Below are 20468 nucleotides of genomic sequence, written 5' to 3'. Positions count from 1 at the left end.
AGCCACGTCACAAGAGGAAAAGCTGCCCATTGTGTTATTTTTTTTCAGTAACAGTCAAAGCATGAATATTTCATACTGCATGATTGATTATAGATTGCCGCTCTTTGAAATTCACACAGACGTTTTTTTTTTTTTTTTCAGTGATACTTACAAGATATTTTGCTTAATACTAATGTGTGTCTATAAGTCAATGCATTAAAAAAGTTCAGCCAGTGGTTATTTATGTGCTACAGTTTAAGAATTATCTTTAGTCCCTGACTGAGTTTGAAGCCACTGTACAAACAATTAACTTAAGGAAAACAGAGGGGGAAAATACTGTACACCGCTGATAAATTACATCTATTCCATGTTTTTCCTCTTGTTTCCGAGCATGGCCAGTCATCACGCCGACAGTGTAGCATTGGAGTCTACAGCACTAAGACCTGGTTAGTTCCACCATCCCATCCCAAGAGGCACTCTCTCGATTTTGTATTTCAGAAGGCAATGTCCGTATTTTTTTTTTAAATTCCTCCTCCTCCTCCTCCTCCTCTCCAAGGCAGATTTATTAAATCAGATCACCTGTTACCTGCATTAAACTAAGGCTTTCCAACATCATGTGCAAAACCAATGTCTCCCTGCATTTATTTCTTTTTAGTAAATCTTTAATTTTGCTGGCCACATCAAAACACCAGAGCCAAATGTTGGCAAGACAAATAATTCAAGTGACGTCCACATTTGAATCAAAAATACAGTGAAGCAGATGACTTATAAGTGAATATTTCTAAATGATGGCTAATCGGGGTTATTATTTAAAAGAAAAATGCAGTTTCTGTGTTCAATACTGGATGGGCATAAAAACAAATGACATTTTATTTTGTCTTCAAAACCGTCAGTTTATTCCTCTCCCATTTCTAAACTAATCACTGTTGTATATTAAAGTTGAGGCTATACAGCGATGGCGCCTAAATCAGATTGTGAATCAGTGTGTTTAAATCATCATGAATATTTTCCTCTGAGATGGGTGATAGACAGTGATTATGTCTCATTCGTTTCCTTGAACATGAGCCCAAATGGCTCAAACCTCTTGCATAATCAGCATCGGTGTGGTGTGATGGGAGTGTTTCATGTGTGCGAGGGCGTGTGTGCGTGCATGTGTGTGTGTGTGTGTGTGTGTTCGGTGTGTGCAGTGCCACTGAAGCTGAAGTCATTAACAGCGCCGACACCTTTGTGCTTGCTTTGTCTGGAGGTGAGGTTTCTCACGGTGTCCCCCCCCCCACTTCACATTGTTTGCTTTGCATAGACTGCCCGTCTCATAAAGAACAGCGTGAAAATACCTGGAATGAGATTTAGTCGTTTTTTTTTTCCCTTTATCACATTTGGTGAGAGAAGACCCCCGCCTTCAACAAGCAGAGGGTTATTTATATTGACTTATAATACCATTACTTAAAGAAAAAGCATAATGCAACTTTATTGAAATATTATCTGTGTAATTTTTTTGTGTGTTTTTTTTTTGGTGTGTAGAGATTGAGGTGGTCTGAGTTTTCACTGAGGTGGTTCCTTTTGCTGCTGTGTTATGAAGCCAAAGCGACGAGCGCAACTCTAGGAGTGCACCCCGGCTAGCTATTAGAAAAAAAAACAAATCTACGGCAGGCCCTTTGCTTCTCAAATCTTTCCTGCTTGCCGTTAGATCGTTGGTGTGAGTGTTTACGTTTGCTACAGAACAGTACATAGTGCATAGCCTCAGCGAAGGGTCGCCTCTTTGCCACGTGGCCAAAAAAATAAAAAATAAAAAAAATAAATGAAATTCTCAACTTCTCGCTCTCGGCTCTTCGAAGCGGCGAGCGTGTGTTTTGAGCGGACGGACCAGGCGGCGATGCTGTGAGATGTCGACGGGTGACTCGCGGCGCCGCGGCCGCCTCCCCCGCTGGTTACATTCCTGCGATGCGTATGTGGGAAAACAGCAAGAGTCAGAAGGCAAACTGGAGCTCCTTCAGCGTGCCTCCAATGCACTTGGATCGATGGTGGTGGTGGTGGTGGTGAGGGCCGGGGGGGACGGGGAAATAAAATGCACATGGACCACAGGCAAAGACCATTTTCCTTTTTTCAAAAAGTGCAAAATCGGTGTGATGAACGCTTTCCGTCAAGAGTCTCTCGTTCCTCGGGTTCCCCCCTCCCTCCGTCAGGTGCACCTCGTCTTTCTCCTCGCCGAGCCCTCTCGGTCCTCACACTATGGAGTCTTTGATGACGGAGCCCAGTCTGACCCGCGGCCTCGGACTCGTGGGAGAGATCTCCACGTGGCTCTGCCTCAGGTCCGGAGGCCTCCGCTCCACCTCCGAGAAGCTCTTGCCGTTGCCGGGCGACGGGCACTCGTGCGGCGGCGTGCTGCAGATGTAGTTGTCGTTGAGGGTCTGGTAGCCCTTGTGGTCGGACGCCGTCGCCGTCGCGGACGGAGCCGCGTTGCCGTTGAGCGGCAGGCTCTCGGCCGCCGGCTTGGCCGCCATCCTGGGCTTCTTGCCCTGCATGCTTTTGGGGCACTCGCCCTCCTTGAGCATGGACTTCATGTGGCCGCGGTTCCTGTAGACGACGAAGAGGGAGAAGACCACGAAGGAAAAGGCCAGCAGGGCGCACACCACGATCAGCTCGTTCCAGTAGGTCTTGGCGTTGACCTGCGGCGAGGGCGACTTCCCCGGCAGGATGACGGGCTCCTCCTCGGAGCCGAGCAGCGTGGCGCGGGAGCGGCCGAGGAGCGTGGTGCTCTCGGGCCGGGCCTCCCCTCGCACGCAGTAGTTGGCCAGCAGCTGCCGGAAGCCCTCTTCCACCGACCAGCACTCGTAGGTTTCCTCCTGGTCGGCCTGGGCGACCACCACAAGGCCGCCGTCTGGCCGGGGGTAATGGAAGTGAACGGCGCCCTCGCTGTACTCCCACTTCCTCTTCGCCAAATTGGAGCGCAGCTTGCATGGCAGCACTTTGAACGTGTTGGCCGGGATGGTGATCAGCTGGCACGGAGAGATTCCTGAGGAAAGCAGAGAGGGAGTCGGGCAACGTCCACAGTACACGATAGGTTTTTTCATGTTGCAGGGATGGTGGATGTTTCAGATACATAGCAAGCACCGTGTCAGTTATAAGCTAAAGTGGCTAGCATGCTAGGTAACGTTAGAGTAGAAGCGTATTTTTGGTCTGATGAGAGATTGTCTTTGCTTTTGTTTGTAGTTTGCCATTAAAAATAGAAGAAGAAGAAGAGAAACAGAGCTATCTTACTTATGCTGGTGTATTGCAATGACGTGTACAGACAAAAGTGTTTTATTTTGTACACTCATTTCCTCCGCCTGCCACTGAAGGTTTCAGGTATACTGCCCCCTAGTGCACTTTTATCATATAAAGAAAAAGCTATAAGGCTTTCATGTGGACAACATATGCGCAGGACTTTATGTTTGACTGCATCAAATACACTGTTCTTCAACCTGGCGCAGGCTTGCAAATAAAATTAAAAATGTCATAAAAGGAAAGTCCTGGTAATCATAACAGTCAAGGCATGGGAAAAAAAAAAAAATGTTTGGCAGAGCAGAGGCGTGGAGTTCACTCACGTGTGGGCGGAGGTTTTGCAAAGCGTGGGCTCAGCGTGGCTCTGCTGCAAATGGCTGATGTGTCAGCTCCATCCACATCCTGCTGCCAGGCGCTGAGGAACACAGTCGATTTTTAATACATTTTTTTTGCAGTTTCATTTCCATACCACAGAAGTGCTTCAGCTGCAAACCAGGTGCCTACTTGTTTGCCTCCCTGACTTCGGCGCACTGCTTCCCGTTCCAGCCGCAGTAGGGATCCCTGGAGAGGACGCACTCGCCGCAGCTCTGATAATTAGAGCAGTTAGCGACTGGGACCTCCACCAGTTCAGAGAAAGAGGAAGCGTAAAGCCGGCCCTGTGGAAGAGACGGAAAAAAATACATGAGGTCCCGAAGGAAGTAGCCCGACAGAAGGTTGGTTGGTAAATTCCTTTCAGATCTGTGTCACTCCAACATAAATACAGCAAACTTTTCTTTCTTAATGTTATTTTAAAGGGATACTTCACACAAATGTATACTTTATCCTTTTAGTACTGGCAGCTCTGATGCTTGTACACTGGAACATGTCACATTTATGAGAGTATTCAGTGCTCAGGAGGCTGCAGTGTGTATTTTGTTTAGAATCATGGCGCTAATGTAGCTGTTTTGAGACAACTAGTCCTGCTGCATCTCCCAACTCCACATAAGCAGTATGGATGCACCTGTGTCAAGAATGGCAAACACCGAAACCCCCCCCGCCCCTATTGACAGTGAGGTGAGCAGTAAACCGGTGAAATCTCAATTTGCAATGGTGACGATCCCTCCGAAAGAGATTCTTGAGCCTGATTACAAGCAGGGTTTCAGAGACCATCGAGGACCTCGCAGGAGTCGTTCCTCCGTCTGTTTGTGGATCCCTCGAGAGCAAATTGAATGTAATTAGCCCAGTGAACACGAGGTCCGCTCCAGGCAGTGGCTCTTCATGGCTCACAGAGTCTCTAAACCGATAATAATGGATTTGCCGAGCTTCTTATTAGCCCGCATCACGAGCCGCGTGGAGCAAGGCCGACGTGACTTCCTCCCTCCGCGCCTCCGTTATTACCTTTTCAGTGTCCAGCTCGATGCGCTGCACCGGCTGGCCATCCTGGAAGAGCACCATCTCCTCAATGATGTGCATCTTGTTGTTGACGTTGATGGCTTTCTGGAGTCGGCCGTCATCTGGAAGATAAGGGTGCCAATTAGCTGTGATTGAGCCATGAATTAGGATGCGAGTGACCCGTGACGCATGGAAATGGAGAAAATAGGAAGAAAAATATGGGTTGAATGGTTCACTGTGTTGGAGAACCCGTCCTCGTCCGTGTCGAACTTTCCGAACAGGGTCGCGATCTGCTCCTCGGGGACGCTGAGCCCACGGCAGACCGCAGTAAAGTCCTCGTACTCGATCTGAGCCGATTTGTTCACATCGCAGGCGGAGAAGAGTCTCCGGAGACTGGGCCGCTCCATCGCGGGACGGGTTCGGTTCAGAAAACGAGGACTTTCAGTTGGCCTGATTTATGATTTTTACATTTGTAAAAGATGCCAATTAACGCATTACTAAAAGCGTATACTCACAGCACAATTAAAGTAAGTTTTCCTGACAATGCAACGGTTCTTATATATAAGAATATACATCGAGCAAGGGTCTTGCTCCCGGTTAACTGCTATCTTCCGCCACCATATTTCCAAGAAAGCCAGGCTGGACAATCCAGCTGCCTAACACCTTTTGTAATTGGGGTGAATGCTTGCATCCTCAAATAAACCAACAGAGAAGAAGGTGGTTAAGTTATTCAGGTTTGTGTGTGCAGGCCACCGTAGTTCACTGGCAGGCTCAGGAGAGGGAGGGTGAGAGGGTGAGCGCTGCAATCTAAAATGTAACCACTTGATGTCGCCGTTTCTTCTCAAAACGCACTTGACCTTTTTTTCTGCAGAGGGGTAATTTTGCTGTTGCACCATAAAGCTTGGGCATGATGTAGCGTGTTAATACATATTATTGTCTTGTTATTGCAATAATGTGGTCTTGGAATGCCTGTTACTGTTTCGCAAGGAAATCCAGAGTACGGTGAGAGTGACCGACCCAACTGCCTTACATGCACAGGAAACTTAGTCCAAATGGAAATGATGGCACACAATGTGAAAAATACACAATTTGTCAGGATGTCAGGGTCAGAGTAGGTGCGTGTGTGACTGCGTAGCTCCGTACCTGTGCCGATAAACAGCACGTGGTAGGCCTTCTCCCCCAGCTGGACCCTGTCCACTGCGATCTGGGTGTAGCGAACGTTGCGTTTGAGCAGGAGAGGCTGGCTGCGGATGACGCCGTCCATCAGGAAGTGGTCTTTGACGAAGTTCAGCACCTTGTCCGGCATGTGCAGCGAGTTTGAGATGCCCTGTTGTCTGGCAGCGTTTGTGATGCACTGAGGAGGCAGAGCAACAAGGTTTGGAGTGAATCGCTAGCGTCACAATTTCTTCCCGCCTCACTGCAATCTGACACTCTGATAAGTAAATGTGAGATTATGATCGCAGAGGATGTAAAAAGAGAGTGAAACCCACTCTACTGATTCACCCCTTCTCAAATGTATTCAAGAGCGTCATTCGGTTATTCATCAGTCCACATGTTTCTCCAGTAGGGGGCAGCAGGCATCAACTCACCACTCCAGGCCGAGGCTCTGGCACCGGATGGTTGTAGGTGTACCACTGCTGAGTCTCACGGTTGACCTCACGGTAGCGGCCGTTAAACACCTTCTCCACCTGGTCCATGGTGAAGGCGCACACTGCAGAGCTCCCTGAAGCTCCTTTATACCTTCACAGATTGAGAGGAAAAAACATCTCTGATCATCTTGGACAGCTTTTAGATTTTAGATTTTTTTTTTTTTCTGTTTGTTTAATTGAAGTTGCAAGTGAATGTTTTGCCCAAACTGATTTTTAGAAGCATGCCAAATTGGCTCATATATTCAATATTCTCAGTGTGAGTGTGATGTTAGCTGATGATCAGCATTATTAGAATTTCTTTTTTTTTGGAAAGTACAAAAAGTACCCGATTTTATTTCATGCAAAAATTCAGATATATTGAATACACACACACACACACACACACACACACACACACACACACACACACACACACACACACACACACACACACACACACACACACACACACACACACACACACACACACACGTCTTTGTGCGATGTTGGGGTTGAGTCAGTGCACTTGTGTATATTTAATGTTACATAGCACAATGAGTCCTCTGAGAACTATTTATCAGCGCACTGAAGGTAAAATAGACTTCATCGCAAATAGGAACGACCTTGTGTGCTCCAATGTTGCCCTTTCAATCACACCTCCACGGCCTCCCTCGGACAGAACACATTGCTATTCTGCAACACGTCTGATGACATCACCGCAACCTTGGCGATGAGGTAATCGCAGCGGAGCCTCACCACTGAGACGTGAAGACTCCATAAAATACGGTGTTCTTCCAGTCGCCCGGGCTGGGCGTCAGCACGAACATGTCCTGGATTATGTTGAAGGGGAAGCCGTCGTCGGGCAGCGAACACAGGAGCTGGGCCTTCAGGAAGGTCGTCCATTTCTTCTGCAGAACCCTCTCTCCTCCCAGGTCCCCCTGCAACACAAGCGGCGTCAGCCGGAGCTGTTTAACCGGTGGCCTGCAGAGGGTGCAACACTGCAGGACTGACAGCTGTCTGCTGCTGTCGGAAAGGACTGATTTGATCTGACAGGCTTGTGAAGGATATGAAATAATAATGTGCACCATATGGCTTGTTGCCATGGCATTTCCACAGATTCCATAACACAGAGTGAATGTTGTTTCACAAGGCGTAAGGTCTTATATGTTTATCTATATGGTCTTGGAGAAAATCCACAGCATCTAAAGGTATGAACAAGTTATATTCCCACACCATGAAATCAGGGATGCCAGCAGCACAAATATAGTCCAGCACTGCAGACTTCCTGTTAATAAAAACCTGACGCATCATCACAACATCTTCCTGACACAGTTCTACCTGACTGACACAGCTGAACAGATTCAGCCCCTAAAGTGATGCATGGTGCAAAGAAATAAACAAACAGATGGATCCCACTCATGCAAATTGATTTAGCGCCAAGTTATATTAAAATATATATTTCCGAAAAGTGCTGCCGTAAATCTCAAACAGAACCTGATTTGCTGTCGGTGACGTATTGGACCAGATCGTCAATATTGAACAGGAAGCCATGAGCTCAGAAGTTTTTGATATTCTGGACCAGCATTTCCCCTTATGTTCACTCTGCACTTCTATGTTATTCAGGTCATGGCGGCAATTATCCCAATTTTCCTCTGAGCCACGGATCTAACGAGGACATGGTTATTGGAGGAAATTAGCATCTGTAAAATGTGCAAAGCAAAGGGCTACGGAGAAAACGCTAAATGATATAAACAACACAACAACCTTTAGCATGCATCTTCTGCTGAGTGCACTTATGCAGAACATGAATCAGGGGAAACGGCAGCTTTTGGCTGTGACACACGCCCGGCGCTGAGCTTCTGATGCACTCACTTATTGTAGGAAACCTGGCGCATAATGAGCAACATACAGTCTCTGGTCCTGCCGGCTGAATCCAGCTCTATAATTTAATGCTTCTCTGTGCTTAAACCGACTGCTGAATAATTGAACCAAATGCATCCCGTTCATTAATCCCTTGTAAAAGGGTCCCTTGTTCAGGAGCCCATGAACATGTCGGCAGTAATGGCTTCTGTCTGGGAAAAAGTGAACTACTGCGCCCAAGACACGCTTGGTTTTGTTTGTGGAGGTAATAAACAGCCTGTATTGAATATTCCTGCCTTTCAGTGAGAGAGGATTGGTGAGAAACACACTGTTGTGCTGTCTGTTGCCTGATAGTTTAGCATGAAAAAGAGCGATAGAATGCAAAATGTCAACATGACTCTATCTTTCCATAGTCCCTCTGAAATACCAGCATAGGTGGCGCTGCAGCGGTCGAACAAAAGGTAGCACAAGGCTACAATTAAATGATATGAGCAGGGATTCCTGTGGGAGGGACTAATGACAACCATCATTTGGACAATTAAGCTTTAGGGATCTTAAGATCTTTGAGACAACTCAGAAGTCTTGTATAATTACCTCCGGATATTTAGCCATCTGTTTACAGTCTGGTTCCAAAAAGCAAATCAGATTTAACTTCCAAGTTAACCCTGATGCTTTGTCGTGCCTCCCAAATGTTTTGCAGTGAAATAAAAAGGACAGAATGAACACTTGGCTGGGGGATGCTGCCACTAACCAAAGAGAGGTATTCATGAGGAATCAGTGCCCTTTGTGACATCGCAAAGGGCTGATTTCCACACTTTCAGCGCAGGCTTTCTGTAAATTGGAGTGGGGAAAAGAAGTAAAGGATGAGCTTTGAAGGGCCTTGAACTTCCTTCAAAGTGTGCTTTAGAAATCCCTTTTAATTACTCAACACGTGTGTGCATGAATGTGTGTGTGTAGCGATGCAATGTATCCATATACTCGTAACACAGTTAAAACACCGCAAAGAGAAGTGATGGAAAAAGGTAAGCGAGACGGCGGAGGTCCTTCAGGTCCTTACTTGTCATCGACATATTTCACCCCAACGTCAAACTGACAGCCGCTATTTTTCCACATTGCACCGCATCCCAAACGAACGGCTCTGGCGTGGACAGCCAGTTAGTGGCTGATGGTCTGATGTTTGCAGAACCCCTCCAACATTTATTGACACATGCTGTGTGAGTTCTGCGTTTTGCTTCAGAAGCCCCTGGCTTTGAGCGTTTCTGCAGGTGATAATCCGTTTCTGCGTATGGATCTCGTGCTAATCCCGCATAGTTTTCTTTCTCTAGCGTGAGCCGCCGAGTCCCTGCTGAACGCAAATATTTGGCGAAACACGATAAGGAGCGAGGGAGTCGGGGATGTGGAGAAAAAGAATCAAACAGAGGAGGGGGGGGAAACACGAAAGGAATGTTTTTCTGTCACGGGACAACCCGGGTCATCGCTCAGAAATGAAGAGCGAGCCTCGTTTTTCATATTGACGGCATACACTTGATGACACGCACGTCTGTGACGGAGCGTATAGGACGAATGCAGACACACACAAAGCGCACAATGGCACGTCAGATTCCCATAGTGATGGAGATGGGTGCCCGTAGGAAGCTGCTGCAGGGTGGTGGAAAAAGAGAAGAAGGAGAAGAAGAAGAAAAAAAGCCACTCTTTTAGATGGACTATCTGGCCGAGAGCATCGCTCACCTTACACACGCGAGCGATGCGTGACACAATGGTGTTGTCAAAGAAATCAAACTCCTTCCCCGCTTCGCTGAAGAAGAAGTAAATCTTATCGTCGTCGCCCTCGGTGTTGCCCTTGGGCAGGCTCTCCTGTATGAAGGCAGAGCCCACAAAGGACGGGTCTGGAAGAAAAAGCATGAAGATTGCAGTCAGCCCAGGGTGCGCAGGCACCGTTAATCCACCTGAAATCCCTCCGCCGCAGTCCGTCACTGTTAACGCTTGAATGTTCCATGTTGCTCTTAGCCCGCTGTTTACGGCCTGCAGCTGAATCTGATGCTTTGCTATACCTTGATGCAGTCACGGAGGGCGGAAGCAAAAACCACGGCTCGGGTTTCTGTTGCTAACCTGGAATAGGTATCTATTCCCTCCATGACATCACAAAGGGCTGATAACAAGATTCAGATGTTTTAACGCACATTTCCTGACAAGATAACAGGATGGACTTTTCTCATTTCTGAAGAGCTTTTTTTTTTTTGAATTTTGCATAAAATCTAAATCGTCTTTCACACTCGAGGCACAAATAGTTCAAGTGACGCTGAATTGGCGTGAAATGAGCAGAGTCACGCTAAAGAACTCTTTACGACAAGTGTTTCTCTTTCAATGACAGACTCGCACCTTGAAGCCAGTTGAGTGAGTTCTCCGTTTTCAGAGAAGTGCCTTGGCTGAGGCTCTTGTAAATGATGGGTTCATTGCCTTGGAAATTACTGACTGTGCCGGCGTACAGCTCTCCATCTGCAACACAAAGGTGGGGGGGAGGGTGTCACAATAATAACGGTGTTTGAGACGATGGAATGGGCCCTGGCGTCATCGCGCTGTCATGACAGCAGGAGGTCGTGACCCACTTGGTCTCCACTCCAGCTACCTCGTCTCCACTTGCGTTACCGACCCCTTCCGTGTGTCCAAACACAATATTTTTGCAAAACTTCACTTTGGAACGGCTGACGGTCTCCCCGGTACCTACCGGCCATGATGGCGGTGGATTTGTACTCGGGGTTGAAAGGGCAGCGGCTCCGTCCGTCCTCTGTGACAATCTCACCGCTGTCGCTCCTGACGAGGGAGAAGTCCTCAGTTCTCTGCAAAACACACACACACACACACACACACACACACACACACACACACACACACACACACACACACACACACACACACACACACACACACACACACACACACACACACACACACACACAACAAACGTCAATAGGAGTTTGCTAGAAGGCGCCCTGACCTGCTGCCACTGCTGTCCGTCCCTCCCTCCCTCGGCGCTCGGCTAAAGTTGAGGCTCGGGTCACCGCTGCGTGTTTGTTATGGATTGTTTCTAAAAGGTTGAAAATGATTCGCTGGAAAACGGATCGCGAAACCGAGTGGATTCCTTTCTAATCTGATTACACGCATTGAATATTTTCATCCATTTCCCCCGCGGCGCAGGAGATAATAAAATAATGCACACACAGTATATTGTATCTGGCCTCTGCCGAGCCTGGGGCCGACTGCTAAGTGAGCTGAGAGGAAGGCAGCGGCATGAATCAGATTTGTTTTGGTGGTCCTTCCTTTAGAATCTAATTTTTTTTTTTTTTTTAAAGGGGCAGCTTATAAGGACCCGCATTGTCCAGGAACCTCAGATAAATGACGGTGCTTTTTAGATCAGATGTAGAGGATAAAAACACTCACGATGTAAGTGCAGGTGGGGCTGAAGGCGTACGTCCCGCACACATACAGATGAGTGCTGTTCATGCGGAGCAGGATCTTTATGTAGTTAAAGCAGTCTGTCTGCAGTGGAGACAAGAAGACCAACAGAACATCATTACAAGAAGGTTCATTCTATTCACATGAACTCAAACAACACTGGCTGTACTCGAAGGTTGCATTCAGTTTAGTCATGTCTCCTGCTGGCGACTTCCATGATTGCGAAAGTCATCATGACGACTTTTGCCCTACTGAACGTGTGTAATCAAGTCAGGAGTCAGTGAGGCATGCAAGGGAAGCAGATAAGACTTCAGGACAACTGATCACTGAGCTGCGAGTCACACTTACGAGAACCCTTACATTAAACTTCAGTTTCCTTCCGTTTTGTTGCTCAGGGTTGAGTAACTCATTACACAACAGCTCATGACACAACAAGCTTTTGATAAACTCAAAGTTGCACGATAAAGGGTGACTCTCCGTTGCTCGTATTAAACAGCAGACGAGAGCAAACGCTGACTGGTCCTGCTAAATAAATAAATAAAACAATGACAAGGTTGTGTACATTCAGCAAAGCTGCGAACGTGGGAACTTTCGCAGTGCCAGAAAAGAAAAGAACAAACAGGTGGAAAATGGAAAGCTACAGCTCGACGGGACATTCGCAAGTTTGTCTGCGGCCCGGCAGCGGCGGTCAAGCCGAGCGGCTCACACGCGCGGCTCAAACCCGTCGGCGCCGAGTTCCATTACGGCATCGGCTCACTTGCCTGAAGGTCTTTGCCTTTGAAACTGCACTCGTCCCTTTTCTGCTGCGGGGTCGTCCATGTGAGCTGCGGGAGAGAGAGAGACAGAGAGACGGCCGGACTTGATGCTGAAACCACAACACGGTGACGGAGGGGGTAATATTCACACTGGACTCCTGGGGTTGTATCATATTTACAACCATATTCATACTGCGCCTCGGGGATCCTATTATAACTTCATTTATATTGCTGCCGACGGGCTGGGCTCTCACATTTCGCTGGAGCTTGGCTTCGCTGATATCGCTGAGGTTGAGAGCGAAGAGAATCTCCCGGGCGCCGATGTACAGCGCGTTGTCTTCTTTGCTGAGGTGCAGGGTGGTGAAGTTGAAGACTCCACTGGCTGAGAAGCTTCTGGTCGTCCTCTCCTTGGCGTCTGAATGGGAAAAAAAAAAAAATCAAAAAACACAAAAAAAACTAAAGCACAGGCAGAGTCTGAATCAGTGATTCCCCCCCCCCCCCCCTTGACTGCAGTGAAAGTGAAGAGGATTCCATAAAGCACATTATCACCATTGAAAGCCATCATAAGCCGGTGAGGCCGCATGAAGCAGAAAGGCACTTGAACATGCAAATGAGCATGGCGGAGATGCTGAAAGTGGGGCTGTATGTATATCCAGTACGTGACATTCACTGCAGATATTACAAGGCAGGGTGTTTCTGACTCCGACCCGTCCCTGACATGAAAAAGTTCAATTAAAATCCTTTTCCAGCAAAATGAGTGAATTTAAGAATTGGTTTAGTGTTTTACACGAATCTACACATTAAAAACTTATTCTACCTATTTTGTTTCAATTGTAATCTCGCGCTCCTATTGCATGGCCTAATTATTAATTATGTGTTTTATTGAGCGAGTCTAAAAACTCAACACAAAGCAACACAAAAAAAACCTCAACACGTGTATCCCTCTGCTAACAACGTCCTGCTCGATATCAGCTTCCAAAAACTGAAACTAATGCTTAGTCGCAGCGTCCACATGTTCGGAAGGAGACAAAAACATGGCATCAGCATACGCAGGATATTGTCAATAACCTGTGAGTGGTGATAGCAGCAGTGCCCCTTCTGACATCACAAAGGGCTAATCGCTTAAATTATTAGAAACACTTGTCCTGGAAAAAAAAAAAATGATGAAGTGAACATATGGGACTTTTAAATTTGTCTCTCGGCAGGACAACATTTCCAACCCGGTGGAAAATACAGATTTTCATTGCAGACCCCCAGGTTAGCGCTCCAGCTCGATGTATAAACACCTCAGACCATTTCAATCAGTTCCACCTCTCAGCGTGTTATTGACCTTTGTACTGCAAAATAGCCGCCGCAGTGAGTTTTTGCGGCAGAGCCACGAGCAGAACCAAGCATCAGGGCTTCATGCAGAAGCCAGCGTGGACGTGGATAAAAATGAATTAATGTCCATCTGCATCTGCAACCTCTAAATCCCGTCAGCCTCCCATCAAAGCACGGAGAGGGGAAGCGAACGGAAGAAGAAAAATTCTGCATATTTCCGCTAAAGGGACGGAGCGATTTGTTCCAGACACATTAGCGCCCCCCAAAGAGTGAAGCCAAGGGTTAAATCATCAAACCTCCTAATCACTGCTTGAAAGGCCCATGTGTATCGCAGATTTGCAGCAGCCTGGAGGCTCTGGCTGTTGGCTCAACGCGAACATCTCGCCTTAACCCGCGTGCCAACGTAAACAGACAGAGTGAACTGGTGGAGAACTCAGTGGAGCTGGAGCTCCGAGCGAGGTTACTGAACGCCTGATGGTTCCAAGTCTGACACATCAAAGAACTGTTGCCGGATCTTTTACTTTTGCGTGTTTTCATTTCTGGATGATTTGTTCTCACATTTGCGGCGGGATTTTGTCCTCTGTCAGTCACGCGCGCGCTCGGCCGCAATCAGACGTTGAGTGATGGCCGCAGCCAAGAGGTTGGGCTGCAGTCGGTGCCGTCTTTGAAACTTCCTTTGAGTGAAGATTACTGTCAGTGATTCAGACAAACGTGTTAATGTGTTGTTTATTAAACAACGTTATTGCCAAATTTAAAGAAAATAAAACTGATGTCAACTGATTACTCATTACTTTAATAAACATGCTTTATGGATGCATTATTAAAGAGATAGTTGACCAAAATATATTCTTTCACCCACCACTCCATCAGTGATGACTCTGGTGACATTTCTTATTTCATGCTTCCACAATGTTGGAGCTCTATGGAAAAACACGTCTCCATGCTTTCCCTGTGTGATCATCATCCAGAGTCTCCAGAAGAAGTCTCAGTGCAATTTCATTCGTAATAGTATTTTTAACAGCAGGTTTTCAGCCACAGTATACAACCACGTTGCAGGCGTGAGATCAGCGAAAGCGCGACACAGCAAGCTTTCAGGCTCGAGCCTTCCCACATTTCCTCATTTCGTATGTGCTGTAGTGTTTGGAATACCTTTACACAAGCGGCGCTCTGTCTCCCGCCAAGGTCGCCCATGCACGGCAACTGGCAGGAGCATGTAAACATGGGCAGTTCTGTCACGTGTCAGTGAGACTGTGCAGGCTAAAGAACTCGTTCGAGCAAACTGCTGCGGCTCCCAGCCAGTCAATCTTATGTGTTTTTGTCGTTTGTTTTGTCCCATGGCTACTGTAGGCGTGCGCTGGGTTAAATTCTCCTCCAATCGTCAAACTCTGGAACGGTTGTGTGGATTACAAAATGTCAAGAGATCCAACATCAACATTGCAATTAGGTGAAATTTCAAATTTGGGGGAACTATGTCTTTAGCAAGTAAACTTTGCAGAGTCTAACACTTAAACTGAGTTTATTTGGGACTTCTATGTGGGATTATTTGACTATTTCTTATTTATAACATTATTTTTTAAGTCATTAAATGTATGCATTGAGATATATGTAAATATATGTGCGTGTCAGAGAGAGAAAATAAATACCTCCCGGCCTGAATCTTTTTGCGAGTCAATAAAAAGAGCGTATATTATAGTTATTAAACCTCAGTCTCTTTTCTTTTGGTCTGCAGACTTCACAGGCACATTTTCACTTTGTGGACGGAGGGGCAGATCCACGCTGGATTAAAAAGCAGAGTCGCTGGTGGTAATAATTACAATGACGGCACTTCCTGGCATAAAAACTAATCCGGTGCACACTGGGTAGGGTGTCATTATGTTGCGGTGGTAATCGCTCCAACTGTGAAGTGCGTTCACCCTGCAGAATGCCCGCGACCTGCCGTAACCTCACCTCGGTGGGAAGGTGCAGCAGGAGCGGGGAAGGGGAGGAGGGAGGAGGGACTTCCTCCCCTTCGGGGGAAACAACATGTTAATCGGCGCCTGTCACCACAGCAACGGAGAGACGTATTGTAGTTAAATCTATCCATAAAACCACAAGAGGATCTGCTCCACAGGCTGCACATGGACCCGCTGGGGCCACTCTCTCCGTCTCACCATCATTACAGGATGAATGAAGAGCTGCTACCTTTCCTCCCTTACCCCCTCCCTTTTTTCTTTTTTTTTTTTTTTACTTCCCCGCAGACGGCTGGGCAAGTTTAACTGTGATTTACATTGTGAGAGACACAACGGCCGTCGCTTGAACCAGAACAAAGTCTTTTAGGAAGACGACCGAAGTATATCTACGCAATTATTCTTTGGAGTGGGATCACCGCCGTGTTCCGTGGGCCACAGACAAGGAAAGACAATACAGACCCTAATTGAGTATCATTAAAGACATCCGGGAGGGTTTGCGACCGCACAAAGCTTTCCGTTCCAGTAATCACTTTTCTTCACAGACCTCTGCGTTATCCCTCCTGGGGTGGTTAATTATTAAATGTTATATTTTTGAGATTATATTTGACCCGCTCTTTTTGTTCATAAAGAGCAATCTTTTAATATTACAACTTTTCCAGAGTGTTTCGGCAAATTGTCTTGACTTTATCGCACGGAACTTCAGCTGACAAGATAAAAGGGCAAGAAATTTCCCCAATGAGACGGTGAAGCCAGAGAGAGGAGAGAGGAGACAGATTGAGAGACAAGGGGAGGGAGAGAAATATGTGAGGGGGGGAAAAATACAATAGCTTTAGTTTCTGTAGTATTAGGATTATTTGTTGATGGCGCTATAAGCAGAGAGCCGTGAAACTGGGAAGAATAACTGCTAGGGATCAACCATGGTGCGGATGCTTCATTCTATAGCGACATCAAAGGCTGAGGAGGCACTGCACTTGAACTTTTAGCCTCCTCGCACCACCACAGAGAATCCCCTGTCCTGTCCCCCGACCATCTGAGGCGGATTCCGAGAGGCGATTTAATCAGGAAGTGGGAAACCGGCAGATATTGAGGGGAAACACTTTGGAATGTTAAGAGGAGTGGCCGTCATATCGAGGCAGTGGAACCGCAGCAGTCTTTTAACCTTCTTCCACATCTCGTCCGTCTTGCTTTCTGGACTTGTACAAGGCCTCGCACTATGCAACATTTATATCTACTGGCGTTTTCTCACATTTGTGTGTGGGGGGGTATTTGTTGGATTGGAGTGTGGAGTGTTGGATGAAAAAAGCTCTGAAAATGGGTTCAATACGAGACCTCGGGAAAATGAAAAGCTTGTTGTCATCATCCTCCGTTTTAAAGGTCCTTATCTGATATCACTGCATCTCTTTTGGTCATCATGAACACTAAGGAAGCAACACCATTAGATGAAAAGGGATGTTTTTTGTCCGGAACAATTTGCAGAGAATGACCCAATCAATTAAGGAGAAGCCTTCTAAAAAAAACGAAAGGTTTGGGATGTGGGTGAATATGATGTGAAACTTTCTCTGCAACCTTCAGTCGTGTGTCTAAACAAGTTGAGGGCTGCTGTCGATGCTCAAAGGTTGAACACAGCAGCTAATACATCTTCATCTTCTGATATCCTCACCGACTCCCCGGCTTCTGATTCAGAGACGGTGCTCCGACCTTTCATCCAAGCATATAAACGGCCAACTCAGCGGCTCAACCCTGGCAGCTGTAAGCAAAGCGAGATCCTCGCCGTCATTATTATGTAATTAAAAGTAATTTCTGCAGATGACGCCGCTAAATGGGTTGAAATACACGCCTCGGCCGTCCTGCTAATCTATTTGGTGGGGAAATTAATTATATTGGGCTTAAAGGAGCCCTTTCTTTCCAGATGATTTCCTGATGGGGCCGTGTCCAAAAAGGAGTGGAAGGATAATTAAAAGAGTGGTACATCGCCTCCAGAGGAACACAGTGGAGTAATTTGTCCTTTGGTGACAAAGATCTTAGTGCCGTCCTTTCCAGGGCAGCTGCAAGCGGCCGACTCGGTCGTTGCTCCGGTTAATGAGGCGGCTGCCTTTATCAGCTCTTACAGCTGTAGGTTTAGGGGATCAAAACCATACGATACTCACTTTAATGCACTAGGCTACAACAAAACTGTCAGAAACAAACATCCGTACAAGAGGGAAGATTTCTTTGGTGCAAGCCCCTCCATTTGTCTTCACTAAAAGGATAAAAAAAAAAAATACAGAGTAATGTCAACATAAAAACAAGGATCTGCATGTGTACTTAGTGCAAATATATGGTCATAGATCGCCAGGAGGTGACCTGGAAAAAATGTGCTCCTCCGTATCAGCAATAAGAGCAAACAGAGGACACACAGTTGTTCCTCTTTAAGAGAGGCTGATGTCCCAATCTCAGGACTTGACCATTAGCATGGCCTGCATCTCCATCTTAAAAGGAACATCTGATTATAATCATGTAAAAACTGTTGCGCAACTTCTTAAGATCTTTAAAAGTCTTTTATGACATATACACATAAATAGTCAAATCACTAAGTTAATATGTGGTCTGGTAGGTTAAATTAGGCAACTGTACTGGTTATTGCTTTCTTGAAGATGTTTCGCCTCTCATCTAAGAGGCTGTATTGGTTCTGAAGAACTGAAGAAATGTTACATTTGAAAAAAAAAACAAAAAACAAAGATAACATTATTTCAGTCTAATAAAAATGAACTTAGAAATGGTGGTTTTTGCTTTTGGATGGTTACCACAAGTCAAAAATGCATGTCCTTTATATGAGAGGTAACAGTAACATCATAATTGTTTAGGTAGAGGAGCAGAGCCAATCAACTCACCACATTTGTACCACCAGATATTTTACATTTATTTATAGGAGCCTTGCTCAGAATACAACAGATGTCCATCAATTTCTTTGAAGAGCCTCCGCTAAGCAGGGGGCGTGGCCACCGTGTCAGGAAGCCGCAGTGACAACAGGAGTCCCACGGCTTGAGTGTCAAGACACAAAACAGGCCACACTGCAGCGCAAACTAAATTATCCTACGTAATTTCAAACTAGCTATTAGGAGCTACTGCTGACAAGGTAATTGTGTGGGAGAGTAGGCAAAGGAAGCCGAGGGACACATGCTGAAGCATCTGGAATGTATTACGACAGCGGGCCAAGAGGGTCAATTCACCAGGAGATTCATTAGACAAGCGTCGAGCCCATTGTTTGCACTGCAAACCTGTGTGGCTGCATCTTGTTAGCAGGGCATCGTGTTCCGTGCACCATGCTGGCGTGGAGCGGTAGCGGCCTTCCTGTCTCAGCAAGGAGAGGCAAAATCAGATTGTGGACGAGCAGGGCCAGGTATGAGATAACGTGATAATATCACAGGTTATTCATTCAATAAAAAAAATGTATAGAATGAGTTGTAAATAGTGACCCGAATTATTCCTCATCAAGGTGAAGCTCATATCACAGGACTCGTGTCATCAATATATGTGTTGCTATCAGTCGTATTTTTCCAAACTGTGCTTTGCAACCGCTTAGCTGGACCTTTGCTAATCGTACCCATAGCAAATAGCGTACACGGCGGTAAACCTGGCACTCGCAGCTATAAAGCGTGCGAAAAAAAGCAGGTATGAGCGGCAACAGATGGCGGGGGTGACTTTTACGCGTGGAACGAATCCGTCTTGACGTTCGAATGAAAACACAGTGCTCTAAATCTGTTGAACCTGCAGTTTGTCCAACAGCTTGAATCTCAGCTTGAAAGGGAACTTTCCTCACGGAGCAAACGGCTCGGAGGGCCAATCTGTTGGCCCGGGGAGCGAGACGAGCTGACCCCGGAACCCACCGCAGCAATGTAAACCAGCTGCTCGTTCGTCGGGAACTCACCATGGCCTGGTATCAGGCCCCGGAGCGCCAAGTACAAAGAGGCGACACGGAAGGTCGTGGCATCTTTCCAAGTGGCTGCCCTTACTCCGGGCCGTGTGTTTACAGTGGGAGCGAGGAAACCTCGACGATGAGCATGTGGAGCGATGACAGCGTTTAACCAGGTGTTTACAGTGCCTGGGATTGGTTGGTTGATTTACATCCTGCTCCTCGTGGGCCAGGAGGGAGTAGGAGTAGCGACCAGTTAGAGAGTCCTCTTCTCCTCCGTCGCCCGGCTGAAGGTACACACCGAGGACAGCGAGAGGGTTCCGCAGGAGGATGACAGTCAGTGGATCTGAAATGACTTTTCTTCTCGCCTCTTCCCTCCTACAGTTTTTGTTTTATTGCCATGACAACATTTTTAGTCCCGACATACCATAGAGGCAGCGCTTGTCTACACATACGAGGGCATTTTCAAAACATCTTTATATTTGTGGCTTGCCCTTTCGCCACACAAACAAACAGACGTGTAGGTCATTAAAAATGGCTTTCAGAGTAAACACTTCTGCAATAAAAAAAAAAAATCAACAACTCAGACTCTGCGGTGTGTGTATTCAAGAAACTGGGATTTGTTTTGGCCTTGCTCCTTTTGGTGGATGTCGTCTTTTGCGAAGTTTGTGCGACTTCATAGGCAACAGCAATAGGCAGAAATAATCAAAATTGTGCTACTTTGAACTTTACTAGCAAGACTTGCTGCTTTTGTGTGGCATTTTCTTGTACAGTTATTCATTTATTTGTTTGTTTGTGTTAATCTACAACTTGTTATCGCAGACTAATATTTTAGAAGTGGCTCAACATCATCATCAGTCCACACATGTCCATCCCATTACTGCCGCTAGGATGTTTCTGGTATTTCCCCCAATTTTTTCAGGCTTCTCACTGGGTAACGTGTCCTCATGCTTAGAAAGTTATATCACCCCCTCTTGGTTTGGAGTGCGCTTGTCATCAC

General features: G+C 46.6%; 1 protein-coding gene across 5 annotated transcripts in view; it reads right to left on the bottom strand.

Moving 5' to 3' along the window:
• Window positions 1-518: 518 nt before the first annotated feature.
• sema4ba (sema domain, immunoglobulin domain (Ig), transmembrane domain (TM) and short cytoplasmic domain, (semaphorin) 4Ba) overlaps window positions 519-20468 on the bottom strand; it is a 47493-nt gene continuing 27543 nt past the window's right edge. For all 5 annotated transcript variants that reach the window (XM_076037923.1, XM_076037922.1, XM_076037919.1 and 2 more), the window contains exons 3-15: window positions 12562-12722; window positions 12310-12376; window positions 11538-11632; window positions 10825-10936; window positions 10479-10595; window positions 9828-9985; window positions 6996-7177; window positions 6201-6351; window positions 5755-5965; window positions 4618-4733; window positions 3745-3896; window positions 3564-3655; window positions 519-2992 (exon numbers count right to left, since the gene is read on the bottom strand). In XM_076037923.1, coding sequence (XP_075894038.1) covers window positions 2202-2992; window positions 3564-3655; window positions 3745-3896; window positions 4618-4733; window positions 5755-5965; window positions 6201-6351; window positions 6996-7177; window positions 9828-9985; window positions 10479-10595; window positions 10825-10936; window positions 11538-11632; window positions 12310-12376; window positions 12562-12722 — 2405 coding nt within the window. In that variant the 3' untranslated portion in view covers window positions 519-2201. The remainder of the gene's footprint in view (window positions 2993-3563; window positions 3656-3744; window positions 3897-4617; window positions 4734-5754; window positions 5966-6200; window positions 6352-6995; window positions 7178-9827; window positions 9986-10478; window positions 10596-10824; window positions 10937-11537; window positions 11633-12309; window positions 12377-12561; window positions 12723-20468) is intronic.

The sequence above is a fragment of the Nelusetta ayraudi genome, unplaced genomic scaffold (genome assembly GCF_046127955.1).
Source record: "Nelusetta ayraudi isolate G7.1 ecotype Tasmania unplaced genomic scaffold, CSIRO-AGI_Nayr_v1 ptg000053l, whole genome shotgun sequence".
Classification (NCBI taxonomy): domain Eukaryota; kingdom Metazoa; phylum Chordata; class Actinopteri; order Tetraodontiformes; family Monacanthidae; genus Nelusetta; species Nelusetta ayraudi.
This window is presented reverse-complemented; position numbering and strand designations above follow the sequence as displayed.